The sequence below is a fragment of the Poecile atricapillus genome, chromosome 2 (genome assembly GCF_030490865.1).
Source record: "Poecile atricapillus isolate bPoeAtr1 chromosome 2, bPoeAtr1.hap1, whole genome shotgun sequence".
NCBI classification, from domain to species: domain Eukaryota; kingdom Metazoa; phylum Chordata; class Aves; order Passeriformes; family Paridae; genus Poecile; species Poecile atricapillus.
In genome coordinates, this window is record NC_081250.1 from 8,639,347 (window position 1) to 8,665,172 (window position 25,826).

Consider the following 25,826-nt stretch of genomic DNA (forward strand, 5'->3'; position numbering starts at 1 on the left):
GAGGTAGGTCATTGTGAAATGATGCAGTTGACTTTAGCTTCTTCCTCCCCCCTCCACATGATTTCTCCCAACGATTTTAATTTAAATCTCACCAAACAATATAATGGTCTTGGAATTTGTTTAGTCGTTTGACTTCCTTTATCACACAGAGATGGTAAACATTCTGTTGCTAACCTGAAGTGGCTCCAAGCAGCAAAACTAGGAGGATATTAAACCAGTAAAAGCTTATCAACTGATTCATTGATATGCTGTAAATTCCAGCCTTTTCATTTTACTTTTGAGGGTTGCCATAAGTCAACACATTAGTAAGCAATTTGCTGACATTGGATCACTTAAAAAGGCTTCCCCGTGGACAAAGTTCACCTCGGCGCTTTGTTTCATCGTTTCATTTTATCATAGTCTTGTGCTGCTGTACAGATGACTGATGCAGCTTTGCATACCGATGGGGGATTTCACAGTCACTTTATGCCACTCTGTCCAAGCTTGAGGAAGTCTCAGACATAAAATGTACAGGGTATGGTGTTTTCAGAAATAAATTCAATTGCCCTGTTTCAGTTATTCTAGGATAAAAAAAGTTATTCAGTAATATGCATTGAAACAGGGTAGAATTTCATTTTTACATCCTAAAACATGACAATAACAAATTATTAAAAACACTGACTTCCTTTCCATTCATGCTGATAGTTCATGCTGACTTGCCAGGTAAAATTCTGGATTAAATTTCAGTTACATTTCTTTTTCTTCCCAACCTTAGACTTTATTTACTGATTGATGGATAGGAGTTGGGTCAGGTAATACTACAGAAAATCCAGGAGTACCTCAAAGAATATAGTAACTTAGCAGCAGAGGAACTTCATAGATCCCTGTCTCATGCAGGAAAAGAGTTTTCCTCTTATCTTTTTACAGTTCCAGCTCAAGGACGCTCACTTGCTTACAAAATCAGGTCAGGTCTGACACCACTACAAATGAAGACCAAGCATCATTCAGGGCCAGAAGTGTTTTCAAATGGATCAACCTTTACTCAATGGTGGTCAGAAACCCCAAATTACATAAGAGTTTGGTGTAATCTTACCTTGTTCTTCCTGAAGCCAGATTTTAATATGAAATCAGTAAGGGCATTTAAAATTGCAATGCAGCGATTCAGCTCTAGAACCCAGCTAACAAGAGTCAGGTACAACTTAGCAGGGGTTTTATTGATTAAATACATAATCACATTAAAATATTAAATATATAAGCAGTGTTTCACGAGTCATTCAGAGAGTCACCGGTAGGGATTGTTTGGAGACCACAAAGTGTAAATATTAGAGGAGGCCTGTGGTGGGACTGTTGCTTGTGTTTTTTGTTTTACACATACCACTGAAGGTCAGTGTGAATGTCTGGGTGGGAGAGACCGGGATGTTTCTTTCTTTACACTGAGCAGTTGCGAGGGGAAGCACCAGGTTCCCCACCTGCTCTTTGCTACACAGAATTCTCTCACAGAGTACAGGAGGGGCTGCTGCTCTTCCCATCACTTTGGGATTGAAATACATCCACAATACAAAGGCTCTCAGGGAACTTCTTTTATGTTACATTGCTAAATCAACATTTACTAAAAAGGAAATTAATCCAATTCTACTGACAAATGGATACATCCTTTCAACATCCTGTTGTGTTAGGGATCATTCAGGAACACAGTAAATCGTACTAGCTCTCAGCACTGAATCAGACCACAGAATAAAAAGAATATGAGATCATTCTAGCAGAAAATTTAGGAAGTTCAAAGCTTATATAAATTCTTAGTGAGTTTTCCACATAATTTGAGGGATTTTTGCGAGATTTGTGCTCTTGAGTTGTTTGGGTCTAGAAAATTTCATTTTAGCTACTCTGATCTATGCTATGAAGGGTCACTTTTGCAGCTGGAAGGGAGCAGATGTGCTGGTAGAGAAAATGTACCAAAAGAAAAAAAGTTAAATGAAACAATAGGAAAGTGTTCAGGTGCCATGAGGCTGTCTGACCTTGAGCTCAACCCTTCTGCCACCTCACCTCCCACTTCCCAACCCACACTCCCTGAAGAAATGGCTTCTTTTCCTATCAGGTTTTCTCTCACAGGAAATGCATGGAGAGAAAGGCTCACGTTGCCTGGTCACGATACAGATGTCAAAATGCCCCTTAAAACTACTGCACACAGACAAGCCTATGACTTGTGTGAGTCCCTGCAGAGCTTTCAGATACAGGAGTACATTAGGAGGAAGTGGCCACAGTGAGCTAGGATTGCACTCAGAATGATTAAATTCAAGAAAAGCAATCCTTTGAGATATTTATTTTGTTGAGCACCTGTGGGAGCATCTTCAGATACAAAGGCCTTTATGCAACATTCAGAAACATACTCAAGGCAGTAAGAAGGCATAAAAATCTATACTGAGGACAAACCCTGAGATGCCTCTTCTCCACTGTCTGTCAAAAAAACCAACCCAAACCGATCAATGCCAAAAAAATATAAAGAAGTACTGAAGACATGATGTAGTGCCAGAGCTCAGGCTTGGAGGTTTCTGTGTCCACTTGAGCTCTGCATTTCCAAAAATACAAAACCATACCCACAGATAGCAAAAAGGATGATAAGACACTTCCATAAAACCGTTGAGGGAATTGTGGGTCACTTCTCATATAGAAAATAAAGGGAAATGTAACCTTTCAGGTGTGGAAAAAGCTGGCACAAGCAGAAAGGTTTGTTTTACTATGGATGTTTGAGAACAAAATTAAAGCTTAAAGCATGACAAGGGCCCTTCACATTTGACATTTCTGAAATCTTGGACAATCAAACACTGGAATATACTGCCTAGAGACAGCACAGCAATCCCATCACAGACAGCCCCTGCCAGGCTGGTTAAATACCAAGAATAACACAGCTATGTTTGATCCTGTGCAGCTGGATGGATCAAACATCTCCAGGTCCCTTCCAGCCACGTGATTCTTGAACTTTAAAAACAGCCTAAACTCTCCTGTGAAATGGAATTTAAAGTCTGAAGCTGTTTAAGTTACAGACAGTTTAGGAAGCATGGTGGTCAGGGGTTTAAGATGCAAAAATTGCCCTTCAGTCAAGCCATTAAGCAATTGAAAATTACTTACAAATTACATAATGAGCATACTTAGCTATAAACAATCCCCACTGGCCTAAAGCAGAGGTTTCAAAATAATTGCACACCTGTCTTAAAACACAGGGCAGTGATGCCTCTGAATGTAGAGCAATCTCCATCACTTTCCCTACCTCAGCTATTTTAGAAATGCAACCAATTTGAGAATCTCAAAAGCAGGTTAAATTGGGAGGAGGAAGAAGAGAGGAATTATTCATACCAATTACTGACAGGATAATTTAGAATGACAGATTCTTCTTTTTTCATTGCTTTTAACAAAAAAAGGCACAAAACTCTGCTATAAATCACACTTTACCTTTATTGAAAACACAGTAAAAAAAAAAGTTTCCTACAAAACATTCAGTGTAACATTTCAAACAAAGGAAAAAAACATATTACCACTGCTTTCCACAAAACAAAAAAGTCAGCCTAGCTAAGGCAACAGATATTTTCAATTCTTTTTGTAACACAACAAAATACCCACAACAGAGAACATTATAAATCATAATTCAGGATGACCTAAAATGAACCAGGAAGGGTTTGGTGGGGAGAAGGTATCTACACCGAAAACTGTTGTGATTGAAATAACACTCAAAGCACAATTTTTCAGCTGTGTTATACCTTGGTCAGATACATCCATGTGAAAAAAAAGTCAGTTGCTCAAGACTGTGGAGTTTACAAAACCTAAAGCACAAATCAGACCAAGAGGGAACCACCAGTTCCATTCAGCACCTCCCACCCTCACACGGTTTATGGATTGTGCGTAATTTTTCATTTTTTTTGTAAACTGTGATATTAACCAGTAACACTGCAGTGACAAACCTGAATGTGCACAGTGAAGGTACCTGCTGCCATCATCACAGCCCAGTCAGCAGCACCAACAGCCATGGAAAGGCCAGCTAAGAATTGCGGTTTTATGGTCATGCCACCCAAGCACACATGAAGCCAATTCCATGTGACAGGGATCGGGGTGCCAGCAGCACCCTGAGAATATCCTCAGTCTCCTCACTGGGAATTTTAAAGACAAAATTTTTAATTTTTAAAGACAAGAGCAACATGTGATTTCTATTCAGGTGGTATGTGGTTGGGTCCCAAACCCCACAGGAAAGGAAATGCACCTTTCTTGTGTACATGTGTTTCATACACACACACCAAGATTTCCCATGACCCAAACGTATCTTCTTTTTCTACCCACTTCTCTTTGAAGCAACAGAAATCACACCAAATAAGGCAAAAATACTTTGCAACCTACCTTTAAGAAAATAAAAGTGACTGAATTTTTTTTGTTATACAAAGCCAAGGAGGAGAAAGTACTCACTAAGATTTTGTGACTCTTACTAATTTTGGTCCAAACTGGAATAAACTCATGGTTATGGGGGAAAAGGGAAATCATGCATGGGCTAATTTTCTTCTTAAGCATTTAAACACACCCACTGAATCCACTGCACAAGCATCACCATCATGCCACTTCTCTGAATGGTCAATTCACATGGGGAGAGAGGACCCAAAATATGCTCACACACATGAAATACAAAATTCCAGAGAACAGGGGAAGAGCCTCACCTCAGCACCTCATAAAGCCTGACCCTGATGAGAAGAGCTGACACAAAGTGTGTCCACCTTCCACTGAGGGAGGCAGTGAGAGCTGAGTCTCTCTGTACATCCCACAGCAGATGAGCTGCAGAGCAGGCCCACAAGAGGAGCCAGCCTGCAGTGACAGCCACCCCAGGGGCTCCCAGCAGCCCAACCAGCTTGCTCCCCTCACTGAAAAGTGGGGCTGTGCCCTCATACCACTGGAAGCTAAAAGCACAAATAGATGCAATGGCTAAACCCTCTCATTCATGTTTCAAACTGACTTGAACTCTTGGTAATTTTTAGAGGACCCACTGTAGTGACAGGATTGCTTAAATGGAGTCTAGTGGTAAAAAATTAATAAAAGTGAACATTTTTGTAGTGGAAGAACAGTTCTAACAAGGATATCTCTTTGTACAGGCTACATGGGAAAAGAAAAACATTAAAATCAAAGCAAGTGGCCCAACACTTCAATAGCTGGTACCTATGGAAGCAGGGAATAGATGAGGAATGCAAAATAAAGCCCTGTTCAGGACAGGAGCTTCATCCAGTGATGTCGACTATAAAACTTAATGTAAATGGGGGTAGGAAGAAAAGCAACAGCAAAGCTTGGGGTTAGTGATCAACAAACACCTAGACACGGCATTCCAAAGTGCTCAAGTAGGTACATATCTACATTCAGATACCTAAAAGCCTTTAAGAATTAGGATTTCCTAATTTCTATGTTGAAGTAAGGCCTTCATACAGACAGTTTCTAAATAGCTTGGAATTCAGTATGTCAAGAATATCAGCATTTACAGAATATTTCTCACACTATCTCTTTGACTGTTTGCAGTCACCTTCTATATTTGTTAGAACATTTAATGCTATATATATTTTTTAAAAATTATGAGCACTAAATTAAACTAAAAAGTTATGATAAAATATGGTAATTAACACAAAAGTAGCAAGCATTCTCAGGTTTCTGTTACCAAGACAGAGATACCCTCAGAAGTTCACAGGCTTCTATAAAAGTCCAAGATACTGTTTCATTGTGAATCACAAAAGAGGTTTTAAGAAGTGATGAATATTTTATCAGTGTCAGTGAATTACTGGCTTTTTTAGAGAACATACAATTGACATTTGTATACTAATGATACACAATCTTCTTTCTCTTGGAAAGAAGAGTTTTAGGTGCTACAGTTGTAAAATATTTCAAAACCCTTCCATTAAAATTGCCTTTAGTATGTTTTCTTACAGTGCATAAATCAAATCTATGTGGATTCTTCTTCTATTTCATGTTTTGTCTGTCTCAAGGGGGCAAGGTAGAAAAGGGGACAGAAGCTATATCACAATGTGACTGGTGGCTGTGGCCTTAGTTTGCACTTGCTGAATGGGATATATTTTTGTAAAGTTCAAATCCTGACAATGTGACTGAAATAACCTGCCAGATTACCAACAGCAACTTCAGTGTTCACGGGTTGGGGAGGGAAGTCAGTGTAGGTAATATTGTCTCAACTTAGCACTAAAATAACAACACAAATCCTAACACTAGGAGGTAGGGAATCTTATTTCATTAAAGCAATTAAAGCTTCACAGTTCACATTAACACTTTTAAATAAAACTAAGAGCATTTCTTTTTGAAGAGGTTATTTACGTGGCCTTCATGTCCTGTCTCTGCTTAGAGTATTTCATCTTGATTTTAAAAAATGTTATTTTCAAGATCAGAGAATATGGTAAATAGAATTTAGCTGTTTTCTTGTTATTTCAAAATTTTAGACACCAGTCCACTAAGGGTAAGGCTCAGCTGCTGTACATACACCACCACCCCACTTCTGGAAGAGGAAGAAGAGATGGGAAATAACCTACAGCATGCTTCAACAACTCAAGGAAAGACACATGCAGGAAGAGGCCAACAACTTACTTTTTCTACCTTATTCCTTTCTAATTTAGACTGTAAATTCTTTAAGAAAAGGGCTGTTGTGTCTTCACAGCACTGGGCACATGTGAGCACCTCAAGCAGCATCAGCTGCTGCACAGCCTCACAGGTGAGTGGCAGAGACATGGTGGGATGGACAGAGGCTGCAGCCACCCCTGGTGACACAGAGGAGGACGTGCCACTCCTGGTGACACATGAGGATGTGTCCCCAGGATCTGCTCCCGTCTCCATCCTGCCAAGCACCTGCTGAAGGAGCTCCTGCCTGCAGAGGCAGCCCAGCCCTCCCTCCACGGGTGCTCCAGGTGGTACTTGGGAACCAGACATGGAAAACAACTTGTCAAATCTTTTAATTTCTATGACACTAAAACAGCCAACAGGCTCAAAGGTATCAGAGGAACAGGGCCAACGATAAACAGCACATTACAGACAGTAAACAAAGCTCCTTATGAATGCAAAACTGTAACTTGTACATTAACCAATACTATTATTTTTTAGCTTAAAGTGATAAGCATGTGTGCTTTATGCTTAAAAACCCCACAAATATTACAGTTCTGCAATTGCATTTAATATTGTGCTACCAACACAGAAAAAAAAGCCAAAAAACAGCTAAATTAAAACACTCCGTTTACATCTATTTTTTGGTCTTGTGTGGTATCTAGTTGAAGATGGAAGCATTGATGTGCTTTTTGCCTCGTAAGAAGTGAGGCAGATGTTAATGTTACTAAGATCAGCTGTATATACCTTGAAGGTATAGACCACCTGACTCTACATGAGTCAAAATACTAGGAATGTATTGTCAATATCCATTAATGAATTACCAGTTGCTTGTACTTAAGTGACCATATGCTTCTGTGAAAAGTACACAGTGACCTGTATCTTGCATGCAGTGACAAAGCTTTGCATAAGCATGCCATTTTCAAGGCCAAAGGCATATTTTAATGTAGACAGTGTCACAATATCAGCAGTTGATTTTAAAACAAAACACTGTCAGTAGTTACACAGGGTAATTCTGAATTTCTCACCCATCTTGGAAACCACACAGCACCTCAACCATCCCACAGTGTCCAGGGTAAAGTTGTCCCTAACGTAGCCTTAACCCACACATCTGCCTGCAGAATCCAGCAGAAGGGGTGGGGATATAGTCAAGGCTCTAACATTTGTTTTGAAAAAGAGTTTTTAAAGTCTTGCCTGAAGCTTGGGTGCTTCTTGGCAGGAACTGCCCCTGCTCAGTTGAAGTAATTGCCCAACTCACTTGCAGAAGCCACACACACATTATAGTCCACCTTCTTCTGTGTTCTTGGGTCACTGATGCCATGACAAACACCTCTCCAAAGGCACAAAGAGCAAGACCTATGCTGCTTCATACTCCTAGGATTATTCCTAATATTATTTTCTTCAGAGTGTATTAACTGTCTTAGCATTTTAACAGATGTATTTCTATAAAGCTAACTGGCCTCACACACCACGATTCACCTGACCCATTAAGACATAAGAACAATATTGGTCATACAATGAGTTGCATGAAAAAGTGAGCACATGTCACCAGTTTTTAACTATGATGCCAATACATAAGGCTACAAGCTCTGAGAATACCTGACTGATGCCCCTAATAATATATCTCCCAATATTTTAAATATAAACTCATTTGAGAACAACTTTTAATTATAGCTCTCTGTTATTGGTTGTAGAACTTATAGATTTCTCACTAAAGTGTCAGCATTAAACAAAGAAAAGATGCTTGTAAATCTTAGTGAAATCAAGTAATTTTACTTTTTCTTCCAAGACTTGATACAACCCATCAACAGTCATTTCAATAAACCTTGAATTTATACTAATCACACACTCACAAAAAAAAAAAAGGAATTCTCTAGAATCATGTTTACTACAGAAATATTTACATTATGCCCCAGTTCAAGTCAGAAAAGGCAGCTGCAATAAAGAGAAATCCTCATGTGTACTGGAGCATGATTTTTGAAGCACTTTAGGGGAAAAACAACCAAGCAGACATTCACACACACAGCAATAAGGTCTACAGCCCAGAGCAGTCATCTCAGGAAAAAAAGCCAGAGTTTCTGACACAAGGTTTACCTTATTTTGGAACCACACTGGAAACCAAGTTGTCACCAACTAAGACCTCAATCTACAGACAGGCAGATTTGTTTTACACAAACAGGAAACGAACAGGAAAATTTTCTGGCTCCCTACATGATGGGCACTCACTGAAGGTGTCCCCATTCCAGTCTGTTTGAAGATTACTTGTGGCTGAGCAGGACAGAAGTGCAACCAGATTTTGAATACTTACTTGGTATTTTTCTTTACTATAAACTGCTTAAAGGATTCCTAAGGCTGCAAGGAAATGCTACAAGAAAGGACATTATCACTCACTGATGCCATCTTGAATCTAAGGCCTCTGAGCAGTTACACTGTAACACTGCAGAAATTCAAACTACCAAGACCGAACACACAAGTTTTACTTACCAAACCACCTATTGTCACCTCTATAACCTTAGAATTTAATTTATTATATCTACACATATGGGCCTATATACATGTTCATGTGTACATTAAAAAGCAGGATGGTGACAGATAACTGGATTATGCCACTGAACAGAAATCCTGGCAACTGAAGTATAAATTCAGAGAAATTTACTTTGAATTAAAGATTGTAGAAAACTGCAACTGCAGCCTCCTAGGCCTGTGCTCCTTGCATTGATTCCAGGTACTGCTTACACACATCAAGAAGTGTGATGTTCTTACTTGATGGAAAAGTTCATGGAGAATTTCACAGGGGGTACTGGGCAGGGGAAGGGACCTCCAGGGCACAACTGCTCACAGAACTGTGAGAGCTGTGACAGGGGGTCTACACAGCTTTTGACAAAGCATACTAGGCTCAGATTTAACACTGAAGTTAATCTTCATCTTGGACTTACATAAGACATCGTTTGACCACCAATAAAGCAAGCTGGCATTTAGAGCTAAGGACAGAGAGTGGAAAACACTGGCCCTCCAAGAAAGCTCCATGACACAGCCTACTGCATCCAGCACCAAGGGAACTGTGATCTTTCCTGTCCTTTTTAACTCACTCTCAGTAGAGCTGTTTATCTCCTGTCATGGAGAATGACTCCAGGTACTTTACATTTCCAGTAAGGGTCGTATTGGCCTTCAAGTGTATGTTTTCTTCTTTTCTTTTTTCCATCAAGTCCCAAAGTTATTCTTTTGTAGCTGTGTTTGTGTAACACAGGAGGTACTGAGCATTCAAATGGTAGCAAGTTTAAAAATAAGGATGTGAAACTTTCAACAAATAAAAAGGAATGCGTTTTTCTCTTCAGCTTCCAGTCTTCAAGGCACCTCCTGCATTAACGTACTGGGAAATAAACAAGCAGACCAAAAGTTCACTGGAAAGAGAAGAATCTGACACACCTAATTTCCTCAGAAGCACACAGCATCAAAATGAGACAAGGCTCAAACCAAACTAACAACTAAAAGCAATATAAAAATGCTGATGAGATGACAGGAATGCCATGAGGTTGATGTTTTCAGCTCTGTAGATTGTAGGTGATTGTTATCACAGTGTTTTCTGATGGCCATTTGCAGAAGGCTTTGTCTCCGAGTCTCTTGGATTGTTTGACAGATGAAGTTTATCTAATCCTGCAAAACATTACAGAACAAGGAAAAACTAAGACTCCCCCTTGTTTCAGGCACACAGGTATCCAAAAGAACACAGACAATCCAAATTCTACTTGGTGATTGTGGACTTCACATTTGCTGAAGACCAGAACTGATGTTCTACCTCCCTGTAAGGACTGCTTCTGGGAAACTCCCTCAGTGTTGTTTAAGTGAGAAAATCCATTACACTGGGCAAGCATGAAATACAGAGAATCTTAACTTTCTACTTTTTAAATCACAGGCTCAGATATTAAGAACGAAGAAAGATTTGCAATAATTTACCTTGTCACCTACAAAGACCTAAATAATTACCTAAAGTATTTATTTTAAACTATATCATCTTTTTGTAAATCATCCACTGCTGATCTTAAAGTCACTGGTGATGACCAAATCACTTCTCTAAACTATTTATATGCCTAACTACATTTTTTAGGACTACACTATTACTGATTTCGCTCTGTTTCCAGCCATTTGTTCTTATTGCACAATTCTCTACCCTGAGTGCTAATTCAAGTCTCACATCCTGTCCCAGGCAAGTAGTTGAATTACTCTTTTTCTTTTTTTTTTTCCTTGGGAGGGGAGGGAAGATGAAGAAAGCGGGCAAACTTAGCCATATTTCATTCAAAACAGGTGTGATGTCGGTCTTTTCTTGCTTGCTACAGTTACTCTCTGAAATCTCCTATCAAGTCTCTAAAACTTGATAAGAATAAAATCTGGAAAGAGTTTCTTATTCATTTTGTGTAGACTACACCGAATGTTTTACTGAAGTGCCCTGATGTACAAAGTTAAATCTCTTGCACTGTTGGAACTGAAATTCCAAAATTGACTGCACTACCACAAAACCAAAATCTCCTTAATATTGTCTTATTTGTAGTCTTAATACGTGAATTTTTTGGTCATAGGCCAATTTTGGTTCTCATTCTTTGAATTCCATGGGACAGTTTTTAACAGACACCATTTGTGATGTACAGCATTGAAAACAAACCAAATTTGTGCCAGGAAAGTGCACATTTCAGGGTTTGAGAGTCTCTACTTGTGTCAAATCCAGTGACCATTACCTTACTATGACTGCCATTTTTATGTTTGTTAATCTGCCTTCAACATCTGTAATTTTTTATTGAACACTTTAATTATTTTACAACAATTTTAAACTAATCTTCCACCAGCACTCTGAGAAGTGCTCAGATTTTGTTTCAGCATCACAACTCTGAAAGCAGTTAACTAACGTGAAAACTAACATGAGTAACTTACAGATGATGCAAACTGAACCCTCAATTACAAAAAACACTAAAGTTCCAACATTAATCCTTTCAATTTAAGGAAATACTACTCTAAGGATCTAAAGAGAGAGAAGCTTTGTTAATTAGTAAAAATAAGGCAACAACAATACAAAAATAAAAATTTATCCTCTTAGTATCAAATGTGTTTCAATTCTTTCTTCTATGGTCAAGAAATATCAATGCAAAATTAGATGAAATTTTTGATGAAATCAGGTACAGGTTTTACTCAGCCACTTCCTAAGGTTCTATATATTCTGTACAAGGATTTTCTGAATAGATGTTCCAAAAAAAGTATGACAACAAAGCAGTTAAGATCTCTGCTAACTATTTTTAGGTAATTAATAAGCTGCTTTAAACGAAAAAGAAAAAAGCCAACCCATACACAAATTGAAGTTTCAATTTGGAATAATTGCTCATAGCAATGAGAATTTCTGAATAAATTTTCTGAAGAAAAGACTGAAAATCCAACTGGAGATCAATAATTACCACAGGTGTATCATTAAAATCAACATTTTACCCTAGCTCTGGACTCTTCAAAATACAATGTTATTCAATGTTATTCATCCTCACATCTTAACTTGGAGAAATTTCCACCAGAAAAAACATATTCTGTGAGCTGTGACAGAACATTACCAGTAGCACATCAAGGTGTTAGTGGTGGAGAAAGGGAGTGGTCAAGCACCCAGTGAACTTTCAGGGCTGTGTTACCTAATGCCTTCAGGAGCTCTTCTCGCACAGCAGAAGTGAACTTTCTGACCAGACACAACGTTGTCATGATAGCAAAGAGCAAATTGTAAGATAACACAATATAGAAGTTCCCCAGCCAGTTGAACCTTCCAAAGTCTCCAAGGAGATCGAATCTGGTGATTCCTGTTATTATAAATATATAAAAATGTAATATAATAATATATAAATACATAGAATATATAATAAAGTATTTCAATATTTTTTAAAAAAATAAATATCAATATTCCTAACCTTTTTTAAGAAAGGCAAAAATTTCCTTCTATTACATTTACATTTGGATGCAAAATTCTTACAGACAGCACACCAAAAGACACGTGGCTAAACACACAAGACAATGTTTGTCAGTCACTACAAAACTGTAAGACACCTTCATCAAAATGGTTTTTTAAATTTCATAGTAAAATGGTTGAATAATGGGAGTTGAAATGAATTGTCTATTCTAGGTAAGAACTTTATAATTACAGTAAATGTGACTAGGAAAAACCAGCTTTAGTATGAAAACTACTTGAAATCTCAGTTTCTATAAAATCCTTCATGATTCCAGAAACAAATTAAATGCATCTTGAGCTTTTTTTTTTTTTTTAAAGATATAGGGAGCAAACAGCCTTTCTATGACAGCTACAACAACTTATGGTAAACACTAAACCTTTTAAGTGTTCTTCCAGAGCGCTGCTTTTGAAACCAAAGTTTAAAGACATCTTTCCGACTGCAGTTTTTCTCCTGGATACACCCACCACCAGAAGGAAAAGAGGCTGAAAGATGGTGCTGACAGGTCTCCTTCACAGGGCACCTCCAGCCCTGACACTTGGGTTTTGTGCTGATCAAACGCCTGTCAATCACTAATTAAGTTGAACAACATTTTTCTGAAACATGGAAGCATCTACAGGGTGTAGGGCCCATTGCAGAAGGCAGAAGAGGAAGAAGCACAGGTTGCTCCTTTGTCAGGTGTCATGGAGTATTGCACTGAACACATGGCAGAACATTGAGATGACAGCCACATGACCATTGTCTAGGATTCAAAAGCTGTTGTATTCCCAAAAATCCTTTGGCACAGATGATGTCAGAAGGAAGTGTGCCCTCACAGTAGTGCAGAAGCAGGAAGCTGACCCTGTCCCAGAACTAAAATGGCAGCAGCAAACGAGGCAATGACAAAGCATCTCCAGCTCTGAAACTCCTGAAAGCTCCTGATTTTCTATCATCTTATTTTGAAAGTGTTTTGGGGCTTTTAAAAACTGACTTCAAAAGTGATAATAAATGAAGAGACAGAATTAAGGTTCAGTTGTACTTCTTCCAAGGGTAAATCCAACACTCTCACTGTATCTGTATACACAAGACTTGCAAGCCAGCTATCACACTGTTAAAAGATACACACACTTGTTATAGTCAGCATCAGTCATTTAAATTAAAACATGAGAATTTAATTTGGTCTAAGGAAAAAATACTGAAATTAAAACAAGTAGTTTCAAAGGATGAAACAAAACAATCACTGATGGAAACAGCAAAAGAGGCAGGGAGAAATACTAAAAAAAGCACAGAGGGTCTCAGCACAGAAAGAAGAAACCATCTGTCTGAATTAACTGGTAAAGAGATGAAGGACAATAAACACAGAGCTGCTTTCCCACTTGAAGGAAAACAGTGTCCTTAACATCCCCAAAGCAGCAAGCAGTGTTTTAGTCAGACTGTGGAGCCACATGAAAATTAAGAAAGTCAGGTTTGAATGTACAGGCTTCCAAAACTAAAGGAAAAGTTAAAAAACAGGCAGAGCACTGGAATTCTCTGGAAAAGGAGTAACATTTGTTGATACATAGTGGTCCAGAAGAACAGTGAGCCCTGGAGCAGTGTTACAAGGACAAACAAATGAACCCTGACACTTCTGTTAGAGTAGGTGGGGAAATTCTTGTCCATAAATTACATTCAATTTCTTCTTACAAACAGAAAAAGTCACTGCTCTTCAGAAAAGTGACATAGTAACAGTTTGTAAACTCATGGGAGGAAAAGGTTAAAAAGGTTTTGATTACTTTCTTACAGAAGCAGCCTCTACTCAGCCCACAGAGAAAAAAACCAAGATTTTTAGTAACTCTTCAGTAATTGAACAAAAACTTGCATATCTAATGGCACAAGTACATACACACAAAAGTTGATGAAATTTTATCAAATAAACACTTAAAGAATTCTTCAGGTTAAAAACAAGTAGTGGGCTTTAGACAGCACACACAAATAAAATTAAAATCCCCCTTTGCTTGCATGTAATACTCAAGCGTAGAATTCTCAGAAAATTTCCATATGCTAGAGTTCAATTTTCTCTGGAATTCTTTGGTTTTGTATTCTTGACTATTAAGTGCCTTGCTCCCAATTGTTTCTCTGTGATTAGCAGTATGGTGCTGGTGGAAAACATTTCTGAAGGGCTACTAAAACGCTGCAAAGTTCTGGGAAAATATGAGTTAACTTATTTAAGCAAAATCACTTAGTTTAAAACTTTCCTGGAGTTCTAGAAGAATGACAGATTAGACATTCACCAGCTATATATCTAATTAGAATGCTATGAAACATGTAAGAAACTATTTCCATTTTTAAAAGTTGAAGAAGGTCAGCACATGTATTAGATAACTTTTGCTTTTTCACCTTTCCCATAAGGATAAAGTCTAGTCTTTTCTGTATAGTCTAGAATCTCGCTTTTTTAATAAAATGAAAAGACTATGAATCTGCTTAACATATTTATTTCTTTTCATCTATTCAGTGCCACAGGGCAGTGGCATGTAGTGCAACACACATTGATATTTCTGCAAAGCACCACATGACTCACTGTACTCTAATACACTCTATTAATCCTGTTTGGACAGCTGTGACTGTGCATTTGTTAGCTGTGTGTTAATTGTTCCATCTTTTTTCTTCTTTTATTTATCTCTATGGCAAACTATTCAGGAATTTCACTTGTTAGTCAGGTTTTTAAGTGAGTTTTACCATTAATCTGTTTCCTATGAGACAACAATGGACCCAGCATGTACACTTACTGCCACAGAATCTGGTTATTATCAACTGGTAATCTCATGGATCATTAACAATTAATTTTATTTTCTTTTAAACAAGTCTTGAATGCAGTAACTTAGTGGACACAAACTTATGTTACAATTCTATTCCAAAACAGTGATTTTTCTATGTAACATCTGGCTCCGCATGCTAGAACTATTTCACTTCTTAGACCTTTATCATACTGGTTATATCTTAAAACTGCACTGCTTTAAGTACTTGAATTACTCTTCTGCATTTTTGTGGAGTTTTACTACAGACTTTCTTAAAGTAAGTTCAAAAACACCTATTAAGATTCAATGCTTCAAAATGCATTACAGAGGGTTTTTCATTTGCTATAGAAATAATTTATGATTTATTAAAATGCTTCATCTGTAGATATATGTAGCATCAGAATATACAATATAATTTACTGGAAAACTATGAACTACTCTTGACTCAAGAGTATTCTCCCTGAAAGGAAAAACCAACTACAGAACTACTGAGCACACACTGCTGATCTGTGGGCCTGAGCTCAAACTTCTAAGCTTGTACTTGAGACTTGTACAGCCTGAGGTGAAGATTCTTGTTTTGTTCTATTTAATGTTCCCAATGAAATTCACATTAGCTACAAGGATTCTGCATGACTTAAAACATGTAATAGCCTTGCAATTAAAGTTCAAGAATTCAAGCTGAAGATTACCTAATTAAAGTGAAGATACAACGCGTCTTTCCAACTGGTTAAAACAGCTTAACTACCTCAAATGCTACTGCCAATCCTTAGCAATAAAATCAGCTCTTCAGTTCTGCTATTGTAGACTCCAAATTGTTAAATTTTAAAAATTAAGTTAACAAAAAATACAAGGATACTATTGTAAGGAAAGCAAAAGTAGCCTGGTATCACTGCTGATTAAACTTATTTAATGAGGAGTCATTAACTATTTTTAAAAAGCCATTTGCACTCAGTGTTACCTCAAATTTCAGAAACCAAATCTCAAATGTATTTTTTGACAGTGAGCATGAAATTATTTCATACTGCTCTGGACAATCAGTTTTCCTATATTTTCATCTCACAATCCCGTTTTAAGAAGTTTCAAATCTGACCTTCTTAAATAACATTCTCTAAAATTGCTTAGAATATTTTCTTTTTAGAAAGTATGTTCTGCAGTTCATGTACATAGATTTATGTTCTACAGTTCATGTTCATGTAGAAATGAAGGCCAAAGATACATGCTCTTTCCACTGAAAGTGATGGCAAGTTATATACGTACTATGGGAAATACAGCTACAGGCTCTTCTTTTTTTTTCTTGCATTTTTTAATTCAATTAAACCTCTTTCAGAATGATGTTACTTCCATTTCACTTACCCAGTGTCCTTGACATCACTGGCAAAGCAGAGCTCAGCACCAAGATTGAGACACAGTTTCCAATTATCTGTTTGAAAATGACAAACAGCATTTAAATGATAAATGGGATTTCTGAAGGGAACACAAAGAAAAACAGTGGTCAAGATGAAAAAGAATTCTTAAAAGGCACATTCTTCAAATTGAACCTAAAGCAATTTACAGTAACATATTGTTAGTCTTGCTGACTTCTGTCACTCCACTCCACATGGTGTTAAACAAGATGAAGATGATCCAATAAAAAAATCAAATATGTATTCATGTGCTTTTAATCGAAGTGTTACGTATGCTCAGAATCAAAATTATTCAAAACAACCATGTTGCAAAGCATCAACTGTTTACTTACTTCCTGTGAATGTTTTATAAAAGAACAATTCCATGGGCTTAGAATGGATGACTGATACATCAGCTTAAGCCTTGGATGTAACTGCTTGCAGGATTAGCACTATTTAAAAAATTACAACAAAGAGCTTCCTTTCAATTCAATGCCTGTTGTCTACTTTAAATAATACAAAAAAATTCACAGCTGTTAGATTTTACTCCTTAAAAAGAGTAATTGAAACTTTCTTTCACAAGGGATCATTTTCTTCAAGTCTGGTTCTATCAGAAGCCAAAAGGAAAAAAAAAAAGAAAACTTGAAAGTTGGTAGACATTTGTACATTCACTATTTATTTCCACATTATTCCTGGTGTAAACAATCAACAGGAAATATTAAGAACATTCCAACTCTCTACTATTTATTACTTTAATCATTCTGTATGCATAACCACTTTCTCACTTCCAACAATTTGTAGTAAAAGTATCATAATCCATTACCTCAAGAAAAAAATAAGAAACAACGAAACATACTGAAAAAATAATTAAATTCAACATCCGTTCCTTGGTTACTGATCACTTCCCCATGTCAGCTGTGGGAATATTTTGCCAAAAACCTAGGCATGTTCCTCCAAATTAGGTAACAGCATTTGTTATTCTAAAGCCAGTGCTAAATTGTAGAAAGTCAAATTAGCTTCAGATTGCAAAATGTTGCTGAATAGCCATCCTCAGTTTTAGTTTCATTATTCAAATTTGAATCACTTTGTCTTATTACTTCTAGCAACCACACTGTTCAGATCTCAAACAAGCTCCCTGAAGTACAGTTAACACAATCAAAGTTACTCATTAGCAGTAAGTTCCCTTTGAAGGAAGTTCTTTCACTTGCTTTTCTATAGCCAGTTAACAAGCTCTGCCATTCCTGGCTTTTTACAAGTGAATGGATGCCATCCAAACTAAACAGAGCACATCCTTTTTCCCACTCATTCAGCATTTTGACAATCTTCCAGTTTGTGTTTACACAGCTTACAAACAAATACTGATCACTGCAAATGAGCCATTCAGGGCAATTAAATAAGAGAGTCAGCTTGTCTTGGGTGGCAAGAAAGACAGGAGGGGCCATCCCCATCCCAGACTGTACCTTACCTTTGTCATAGTTGTATCATCCTTCCTGGGAGTGAAATTCTCAAAAAAACGAAGACTGTAGAAGCCAACGACAGAAGATACCATAAGATAGCTGTGAGAATCAAGGAAAAAAGGAACCTCCAAGGAATGCAAGTTTCACTCAAGTTCTCACCAGTCTAAAAGTCTTAAGAACTAAAGAAAAAGGAAACAAAACCACTTCAAGTATTTGAGAAGGACTGACCTATCTTTCTTCTTTCCAGGTTAGTGTCTTGCTGTATTACCAGTGTCCCAGAAAACTAGACAGAATACTTGTTAACAGACAGAATTCTTTCAGAAAGGATACAAAATCAAAATGATTTCAAGTGCTGCTCCCACAAAGCCAAAGGTGGATAAGGAGGCATTTCCTATTCCAGGTCCCTACAAGGAAAAAAAATACTTTGCATAACTAAATAAGATACATGCAACAGTTCAAAAAGTCAACTTCTAGCCATAACAAAACATGTAACAGGTTCCATGTGTTATGAATACACTCAAGAGAATGATATGGTTCAATCAAAGAAAAGTTTTATTAATTACAGCAAGCAAGTAATAAGCAAAAGATCAGCGCTGGGCGACAGGGGAGCAGGGGAGCCTTTTCTCAATTCAGTGTTTCAGGGGCATTCTGATGTCCTATTCTCCAAGTCCCCCCACCCCATGCAATGGCACCAGCAGCTTTCAAACTGCAGTGAAATGCATGGCAAAGACACATCTGCAAACTCCAGATTACTGATCTGCTTCATTGCATCACTATCTACATAAAGCTTCTGCACTATTTTAGTAAGAACTCACTACAACATGACATGTAATAAATGTTTGTGTGGGCACAGGAATGAAATCTAGCAGCCAAGTCAAGGTCAAGGCACATTAGTTTCCATGTTATTAAAGCAAAAGCTCTCGCACTTCTGCAAGACTTCCAGAGCTTTACTAAAATTATAAAAATTGTAAGAGAAGATTACTTTACCCCTGATCCCTTTGGCATTGCAGTCTCATCAACCAACAGGTACAGAATGTTGAGAGCAACTAAAAGAACTGAAAAGGACTATAAAAAAGTAGAAAGTCATGTTATTGACAAGTATTCCACATTTTTAAAATCTACACATTTATCCTCATCAGACTCCATTATGTCAAGTTTCTCATAAATGGTCAAGAAAAGATTATCAAGATTATTGTTTAAACACTCGTCACTCAAAAAATTTAAAACTACTCCCTCAAATAACCAAAGAACTCTTCATACTTTTTGCTGGAGGAAAAAAATAAAATTCTTACTGTCCAAATCAGGAGCAATATCATGACAGCTGGATAAACTAAATTCCTTTCCCAAGCAGAAGCTTTTTTCCTCCGTTCTGTTCAAAAGAGAAAAAACATTAAGTCTAATACCATAGATCACCTTAGAATAAAACAAAACAAGTAACAATCATTGTAAGAATCATTCCGCTATCTGTAAGCTCACTATAAATGTAAGTAACAACAGGATCCTGATCTGGTACAAACATCAACCAGTTCATAAGAACATCCACCCTGTACAGCTATACAAAGCAATGGCAAAAATATGAAGCCTCTCTAGAGAAAGGCTGGGGAGACAGAGACAAGCAGATTTTTCTAAGAGGTATGTTTCCCCATAACCTTTTCTTCCCTTAGCAAACAGCAGTTCCACAAAGTTTAAAATCTGCTGAATTTACAAATACACTGCTTACATGTATATTTTAGCATGACCTAAAGGGACAGAACAGAATTTCAGATATTTAAACAGAACTTTCCTTTTGCAAGGTAGGAAAGACGAAACTAACTTCACTGAACATCATTAGCATGTGCAAGAAAAGAAAATACTTTTGAATTTTAGAGAAATAATTCAAACACAAAAAGGAAAGTAATGTCCTAGATCAGCCCAAACATTCATAAGCATTATACATTAAAAGCTCCATGAAAAGAAGTGTTATAATTTCTCTAAAATAATGTTAAAAATAAGATCCAAATCAGACTCCTTAGTAAATTTATTTTGTTGGAGGGGTGCAATGATTTCATGTAATGTATTTACAAATGCACAAATTTGGTTAAGAACAAACTGGAATCAATCAAGCAACTACTCCAAACTGAACACAGCACCTTAAGGTCATTTAGTAAACTACAGACTACATGAAACACTAAAAAGTTCGTTACCTAGATTTGTTTTCTTGCTTTTCACTTTTTCAAGCTCACGTTCCAACTCTACCGTCTGGTATTCCACTGTGGAAGATACACCTTTTAAAACAAAAGACATGATTTTCTTTTAGATGTGACTGCAAGGCACACAGTGACAGTTTGGATTTCAGAAGCATCGCATTAGCATTTGTGACCTGAAACAGCAGGTGTTTCTTTGAGATTCTTCAAATTCTTTCCAGAAACAGCAGTCTACCCAGAAGAGTTCAGCACAGAGGTTTCAGCATCATCTCTCATCCCAGCCTGTTGTGCTCATGCTGAACTTTCACACAAGTCCAATAACCAGTGATAGTGTGACAGACAAGATGTCTCAAATGCCTCATTCTTAAATCCCTATATGATTCTTGCACCAAGATGCAAAGAATCCCTGGATGCCCCTCAGGAGCATTATTATTTAGCAAAAGTAGGTCTTTACCTTTAAAGTGGCCAGAGTTCCAGATTCAGCTTCTGCCCCTCCCTCCCTCCTTTTCCTCAGAAAGCTGCTTCCATACTGCTTGCTGATGGATCTTCTGCTCATACCAGTTTGTGTGCTCCGTGCCTCCATGCCATAATCAGATATTTCTACAACCACCCATGAGACCAACCTCTTCCACTTTCCAGCTTCCAACATACACATCACTGTTGTGCAACTCCTCATACTTTATCCTGTACATCAGCTTAGCCCTGACAGCCATAATTTTAATTCCTTTCTTCCTACTAATTTTCTGCCTGAAAGTTGCTCTTCAACTTTTCTTCCCATTCCAATGCACCCTTGAGGAAACCCAAACCACTTTCTCTCTCCATCCTTTTTCTCTTCAACCTTCCATTTTTTTCCAATCACGCCTCTTTCCCAGTGCAAGCACACTGGGGTTTCCCTCCTTGATGCCAGTTCCTCTACAAACCCTGCACAGTGTTCAGGCACTGACACAGCTCTGCAATGCTGACTAGAGACCTGCTGTTTCAGTTCCCATCCCATTATTTCTGCTTCAGCTTTCACTCTCTGCAATCACAACCTGGAAATATTCTGCTTGGGATAAGTTAGAAACACTCTCCATCCAAGGGATGAAAGTGGGGCAATCTCACCTGAAAGTTAAGGGCTCGTATTTTCCCTGTCTATTCTAGGCCAATTTCACTCTGCAATAACACACCATGGCAGAGGCAGTTCAGGTCAGTTTAAGGTCTAAAACCCAAAGTCCTCTCTGTTGTTCTTTTGCTGATTTACATTCACACCCTTCACCTGGTGGCCATTCCTTACCCTCAGATAACCTGTAAGAGCACCATGCTCCATGTACTTTTTTTAAACAGTCTCTAATAAATTTATATGATATTAATATGCTTGTCCAGGCTTTTATCTCATATCTTGACTACTTGCCTACAAAATCTAAACAGCACTTAGGCTGCTGGCACAGTAACACTACTTTGTAGTCCAGTCTCATTATTTCCTTATTTTCTGTTGTCTTCTCAGCCATTCAGCAACCTCAATACAAGAAAAAAGGTGACTATTTTTATTGCAGATAAAATACTGATTCGTTCAACGCAGTGAAATCGTCAATGAAACATCCATTTAAAATTTTAAATGTTTAATTGAATTAACTGAATGCTTCCTTTGCACACATTTTTGCATATAACACATAACTTCTGTGCTATGTCTAAACATTTATCTTGGATATCAGTGACATAATGAATATGGGGTAATATTTACAGGGCTTCAAGTATATAAATATCTCTAATCTCAGGACTATCCAGTAAGACCTATAGACATTGTTACATTACAACACCTTATCACTTGAAGTGCCTGAAATACAAATGTCAGTTTCATTTCCTCGGTGTGTTTTTTAAAAATTCATCATAATACACAGGTTTTCAGAAAAAGTCTTTAAAAAACCACAGGCTAATTACCACTACAAAAATAAGCTTTTGTGATGATGCATTTCCCCCAAAAAAAGTCTAAAACATCTGTTTTATGGAATGACTAATTACTGTTATGTGGGAAAATGGACAGCTCTAGAGCTCACTGGGAAAAACACTTTCATGGAAGCAGTTGAACAAGAAGGAAAAGTCAAGGCAGCATCTGAGGTCGTCTTCTTCTCTGTAAATGATTTAGGAGTCTCTGAGGAAAAGCTCAGTTCAAGATATATACATATATATGTTTTTTATTTCCCTCAGTATAAAAATCCACACTGATTTCATGGGAGTCTATTCAACAAATCAGTCATCACAGTAGGTCCCTAAGATATAGGTCAGTAAAAATTCTGAATCATATCTAAGTGCAGTTGTAGTTCCTCCTTAAAAATAGTTGCAAACAACAGGTTGCTACACAAAAGGATATTTTACGAGAGAGGCAAAGTTTCAGATCAGTCAAAAGAGTATTTGAAAAGGATGCAGCTAAATTCTTAAAAGCTCTCTAACATTAGCTTTATTTCAAACACGCACAAAGTTCAATGTCAGCGCTGTCTAGCCAATAAATCAAATTGGTAGACGAGACTTGTTTGGACTAGCAATGAAAAGTTAGAAGGGATTCTCCAAGAAAGCCACAAAGCAGCTCATTTAAGGTCAATTTAACGGTATTATTCTGTTTTTCTTCCAGCACCGACATAAGATTTCAGTACCTCAAAGGAAATTGTAAGAGTATCTATTTGCATTCCCCCAAGGTGATTGGCAGTTCACCACCAATTAGTTCAAAATTACACTGTTACTAGTGTGCAATAAAAACAACACCTTTCATCTTTCTTACATAGGTAAGGATACCTTCAGAGCCAATAACTTTGATCAAGTAAGTATTTTTGATCCTACCCCACCCGTCTCTTTGGATCCAGGAAAACTAATAGCTGAAGGCAACTTTTTTCTTTTAATATAAAAAAGTCCCAGCTTTATTCTTCAACTGTAGGAGTGATGTGGGTACTGAAATATAATACACTGGAAACAAACATTTTCCCAAAGCCCAGTATCTCTTCAATAGATAAAAATACTAGGGTAGATAACACAATCAAACTTTCCCCTCCCTCCTCCTCCAATTTTCAGTTAGACACTGCAGACACCTGAGGAGGAAGAAAATTAGTTCCCACAAAGAAGATCTACAGTTTCACAGATAGATTTATTTTCAAATATGAAAAGCTTTACAGTCATCAAGTATCACTTAAGCCTCTGCTCTGGTCCTCTTCATTTTAATAAAAATTTGACTCTTTAGATATAAATAAAGTATATATTTCATAGCACTTTACTGCAAACCTGCCCAGCAGGGTTACTTATGCACCAGGGATTTCTACCACCAACACTGTGGAAGAGTTGTAAAAGCCATGGCAGAGGAAGTGTGTAGCTGAATATATCTGCCATGATACAGCAACAAAGAGACACAACCTGTGAGCTGAAACACAGATTATGGCCTCTAACATTACAGCCCAACATTTAACTGATGTAATTAGCACCACCCCCATTTATATACACTTTTTTCAAATGCAATAAACATGGTAAATATGACCCTTCATAGTTCTGGATTTAACGATGTCAGTGTTTCCAGTATAATTTGTATGTATTAGAAAGACTTCTGGAAGAGAAGATGAATGTTTCCATGCTTGCCATAATGAGAACCATGCTTAAACTGACTAAAGTATCTACTCACAAAAATCCTGTAGAGTATCTTCTTGCATACATAACATCTTTCCCCAGCTGCATGCTATGTGCAAGTTTAGATTTTCATTTACTTTTCAGCTTAAGTCCATTAATTTTCTCTATACACTAAACTAGGGGTTTTCAAGCATTCCTTTAGATGGGGGTGTCAATGCCATTCCCTCAGCATTTGAAACAGGGAATTCAGTCTCTCTCCTGTCTCAGGACATTTAAGCCCCATGTCTTTCACTGCTCAAGAGCAGGCTGGTGAGTGCTCCATGGAATATGGGTGGGCTGCAGTTCCACTTTTCACTGAATACCAAGCCATGTGCTGAAAGCAAATCCAGTTGCTTGGCTGGTGTTAGGGGAGCTCCCAGCACACATCCTAAATCCATATCCAGTTTTGTACTGGACAGGCACTGTACTGTAGCTACCTACAAACAGCCTCGGTCCACTCCATAAGTGTAATTAAACTGCAACATAAGCAAATGTTGAGAGACTTCTGCAAGAAAAAGAGCTGCCAAGCATCACCTACATAATCCCATTCCCCCCCTGAATAGCAGACCCCTCTCTGCACTACTTCCAATAGATTCTTGAATAACTATAGGGTCATTTCTCTGTGTTGTACACAAGCAGAATCACCATGACAACATAAAATATTCAGTAACAAATATTTTACAGTTCCCAGCTAACATCAAACAGACAGAATGATTATCATTACCCCATCACAGCTTCAAAGACACTCACTGCATGCACCTTTTTGTGTGCCTGTGTGTGAATGCACATACATACATGTCACTATAAACACCTGAAAAGGTAAATGTTACTTTTAAACTGCAGTGATGGCTGATTTCAGCACAAAGAAGTCCCTACTCCTCCAATAAGATGACCACACCATGATCTCTGCAATCAAACATACTTCCCCTGACAAAGCAACTTTGAAAGCATACTTAATGAGACCTCAGAGGAGGAAAGATTGAGATATATGACAGAAGACTGAAAAGCACGAGAGAAAAATCAGGAAATTTAAAAAATTAAGGCTAAAATAAGTCATCATGACACACTGTTGTGCTGTCTTACATGAAAATTCCTTGGTTTTAGAAACTGCAGAAATTGTATAAATTATGGATGGATGGCTTATCCATGGAGTTAAAAGCACATCAGAAGATTTGTATAACATGATTTCCAGGTTTATAGAACCAATACATTTTCCATAGTTGGTGCCTGCCATGTTGCAACACTCCTTTCTATTCTAAGCCAAAGCTTCATACTGCTTATTAAATGCTTTGTAACAGAAACATCTTATCAAGAAATGCAAAATTGTAAGACTAAATACAGTAAGTCTGAAAACATTTTTATAATTGCTAATTTCCATTACTTATTAATAGAATGTTTTTAATTATTAAATTCACCAAATAACTCCTAGAATATAAAGGAGTGCTCTGATTTTTAATGATTACTACCTAAGATTTTAAATAATCAACTGAAACACAAAATATAGTCCAAATTAAAAACAAATTAAAAACTCATATTGCAGGAAGTCAAGCCTCTTGCTAATTAAGTTCACTGTCCTTGAAGCAAGGCTGAAATAGAGTTATTTACCAATCCAAGCTATTTTGCAGTAAGGGTGGTGGGTCTGGACGACCACTCAATTGATCTCTCAGGCTCAGAACATTCCCCCATTAGAGAGCTGACACACAATTCAAAAACAAAACCAGAGCAAACCCCACATACACAAGAGCCATTCTTGGAAAACCCAGTGAGGAAATGTACACCTGCAGCATTTGTTACAGGCTAAGATGTTGAAATTTTCTGGTTTGAAAGAAGAAGCTACACAACAGTGAGACCAATACTCCTGACCAGGACC

At 37.5% G+C, this 25,826-nt stretch overlaps 1 protein-coding gene across 2 annotated transcripts in view; it reads right to left on the minus strand.

Annotated features, from left to right (window-relative positions):
• Positions 1 to 3,409: 3,409 nt before the first annotated feature.
• The window catches only part of LMBR1 (limb development membrane protein 1), a 68,230-nt gene continuing 45,813 nt past the window's right edge, over positions 3,410 to 25,826 (minus strand). For both annotated transcript variants that reach the window (XM_058831559.1, XM_058831560.1), the window contains 8 exons: positions 20,336 to 20,416; positions 19,445 to 19,521; positions 19,140 to 19,217; positions 18,483 to 18,556; positions 18,161 to 18,251; positions 16,667 to 16,733; positions 12,255 to 12,416; positions 3,410 to 10,248 (listed from right to left, as the gene is read on the minus strand). In XM_058831559.1, the coding sequence (XP_058687542.1) occupies positions 10,166 to 10,248; positions 12,255 to 12,416; positions 16,667 to 16,733; positions 18,161 to 18,251; positions 18,483 to 18,556; positions 19,140 to 19,217; positions 19,445 to 19,521; positions 20,336 to 20,416 (713 nt within the window). In that variant the 3' untranslated portion in view covers positions 3,410 to 10,165. The remainder of the gene's footprint in view (positions 10,249 to 12,254; positions 12,417 to 16,666; positions 16,734 to 18,160; positions 18,252 to 18,482; positions 18,557 to 19,139; positions 19,218 to 19,444; positions 19,522 to 20,335; positions 20,417 to 25,826) is intronic.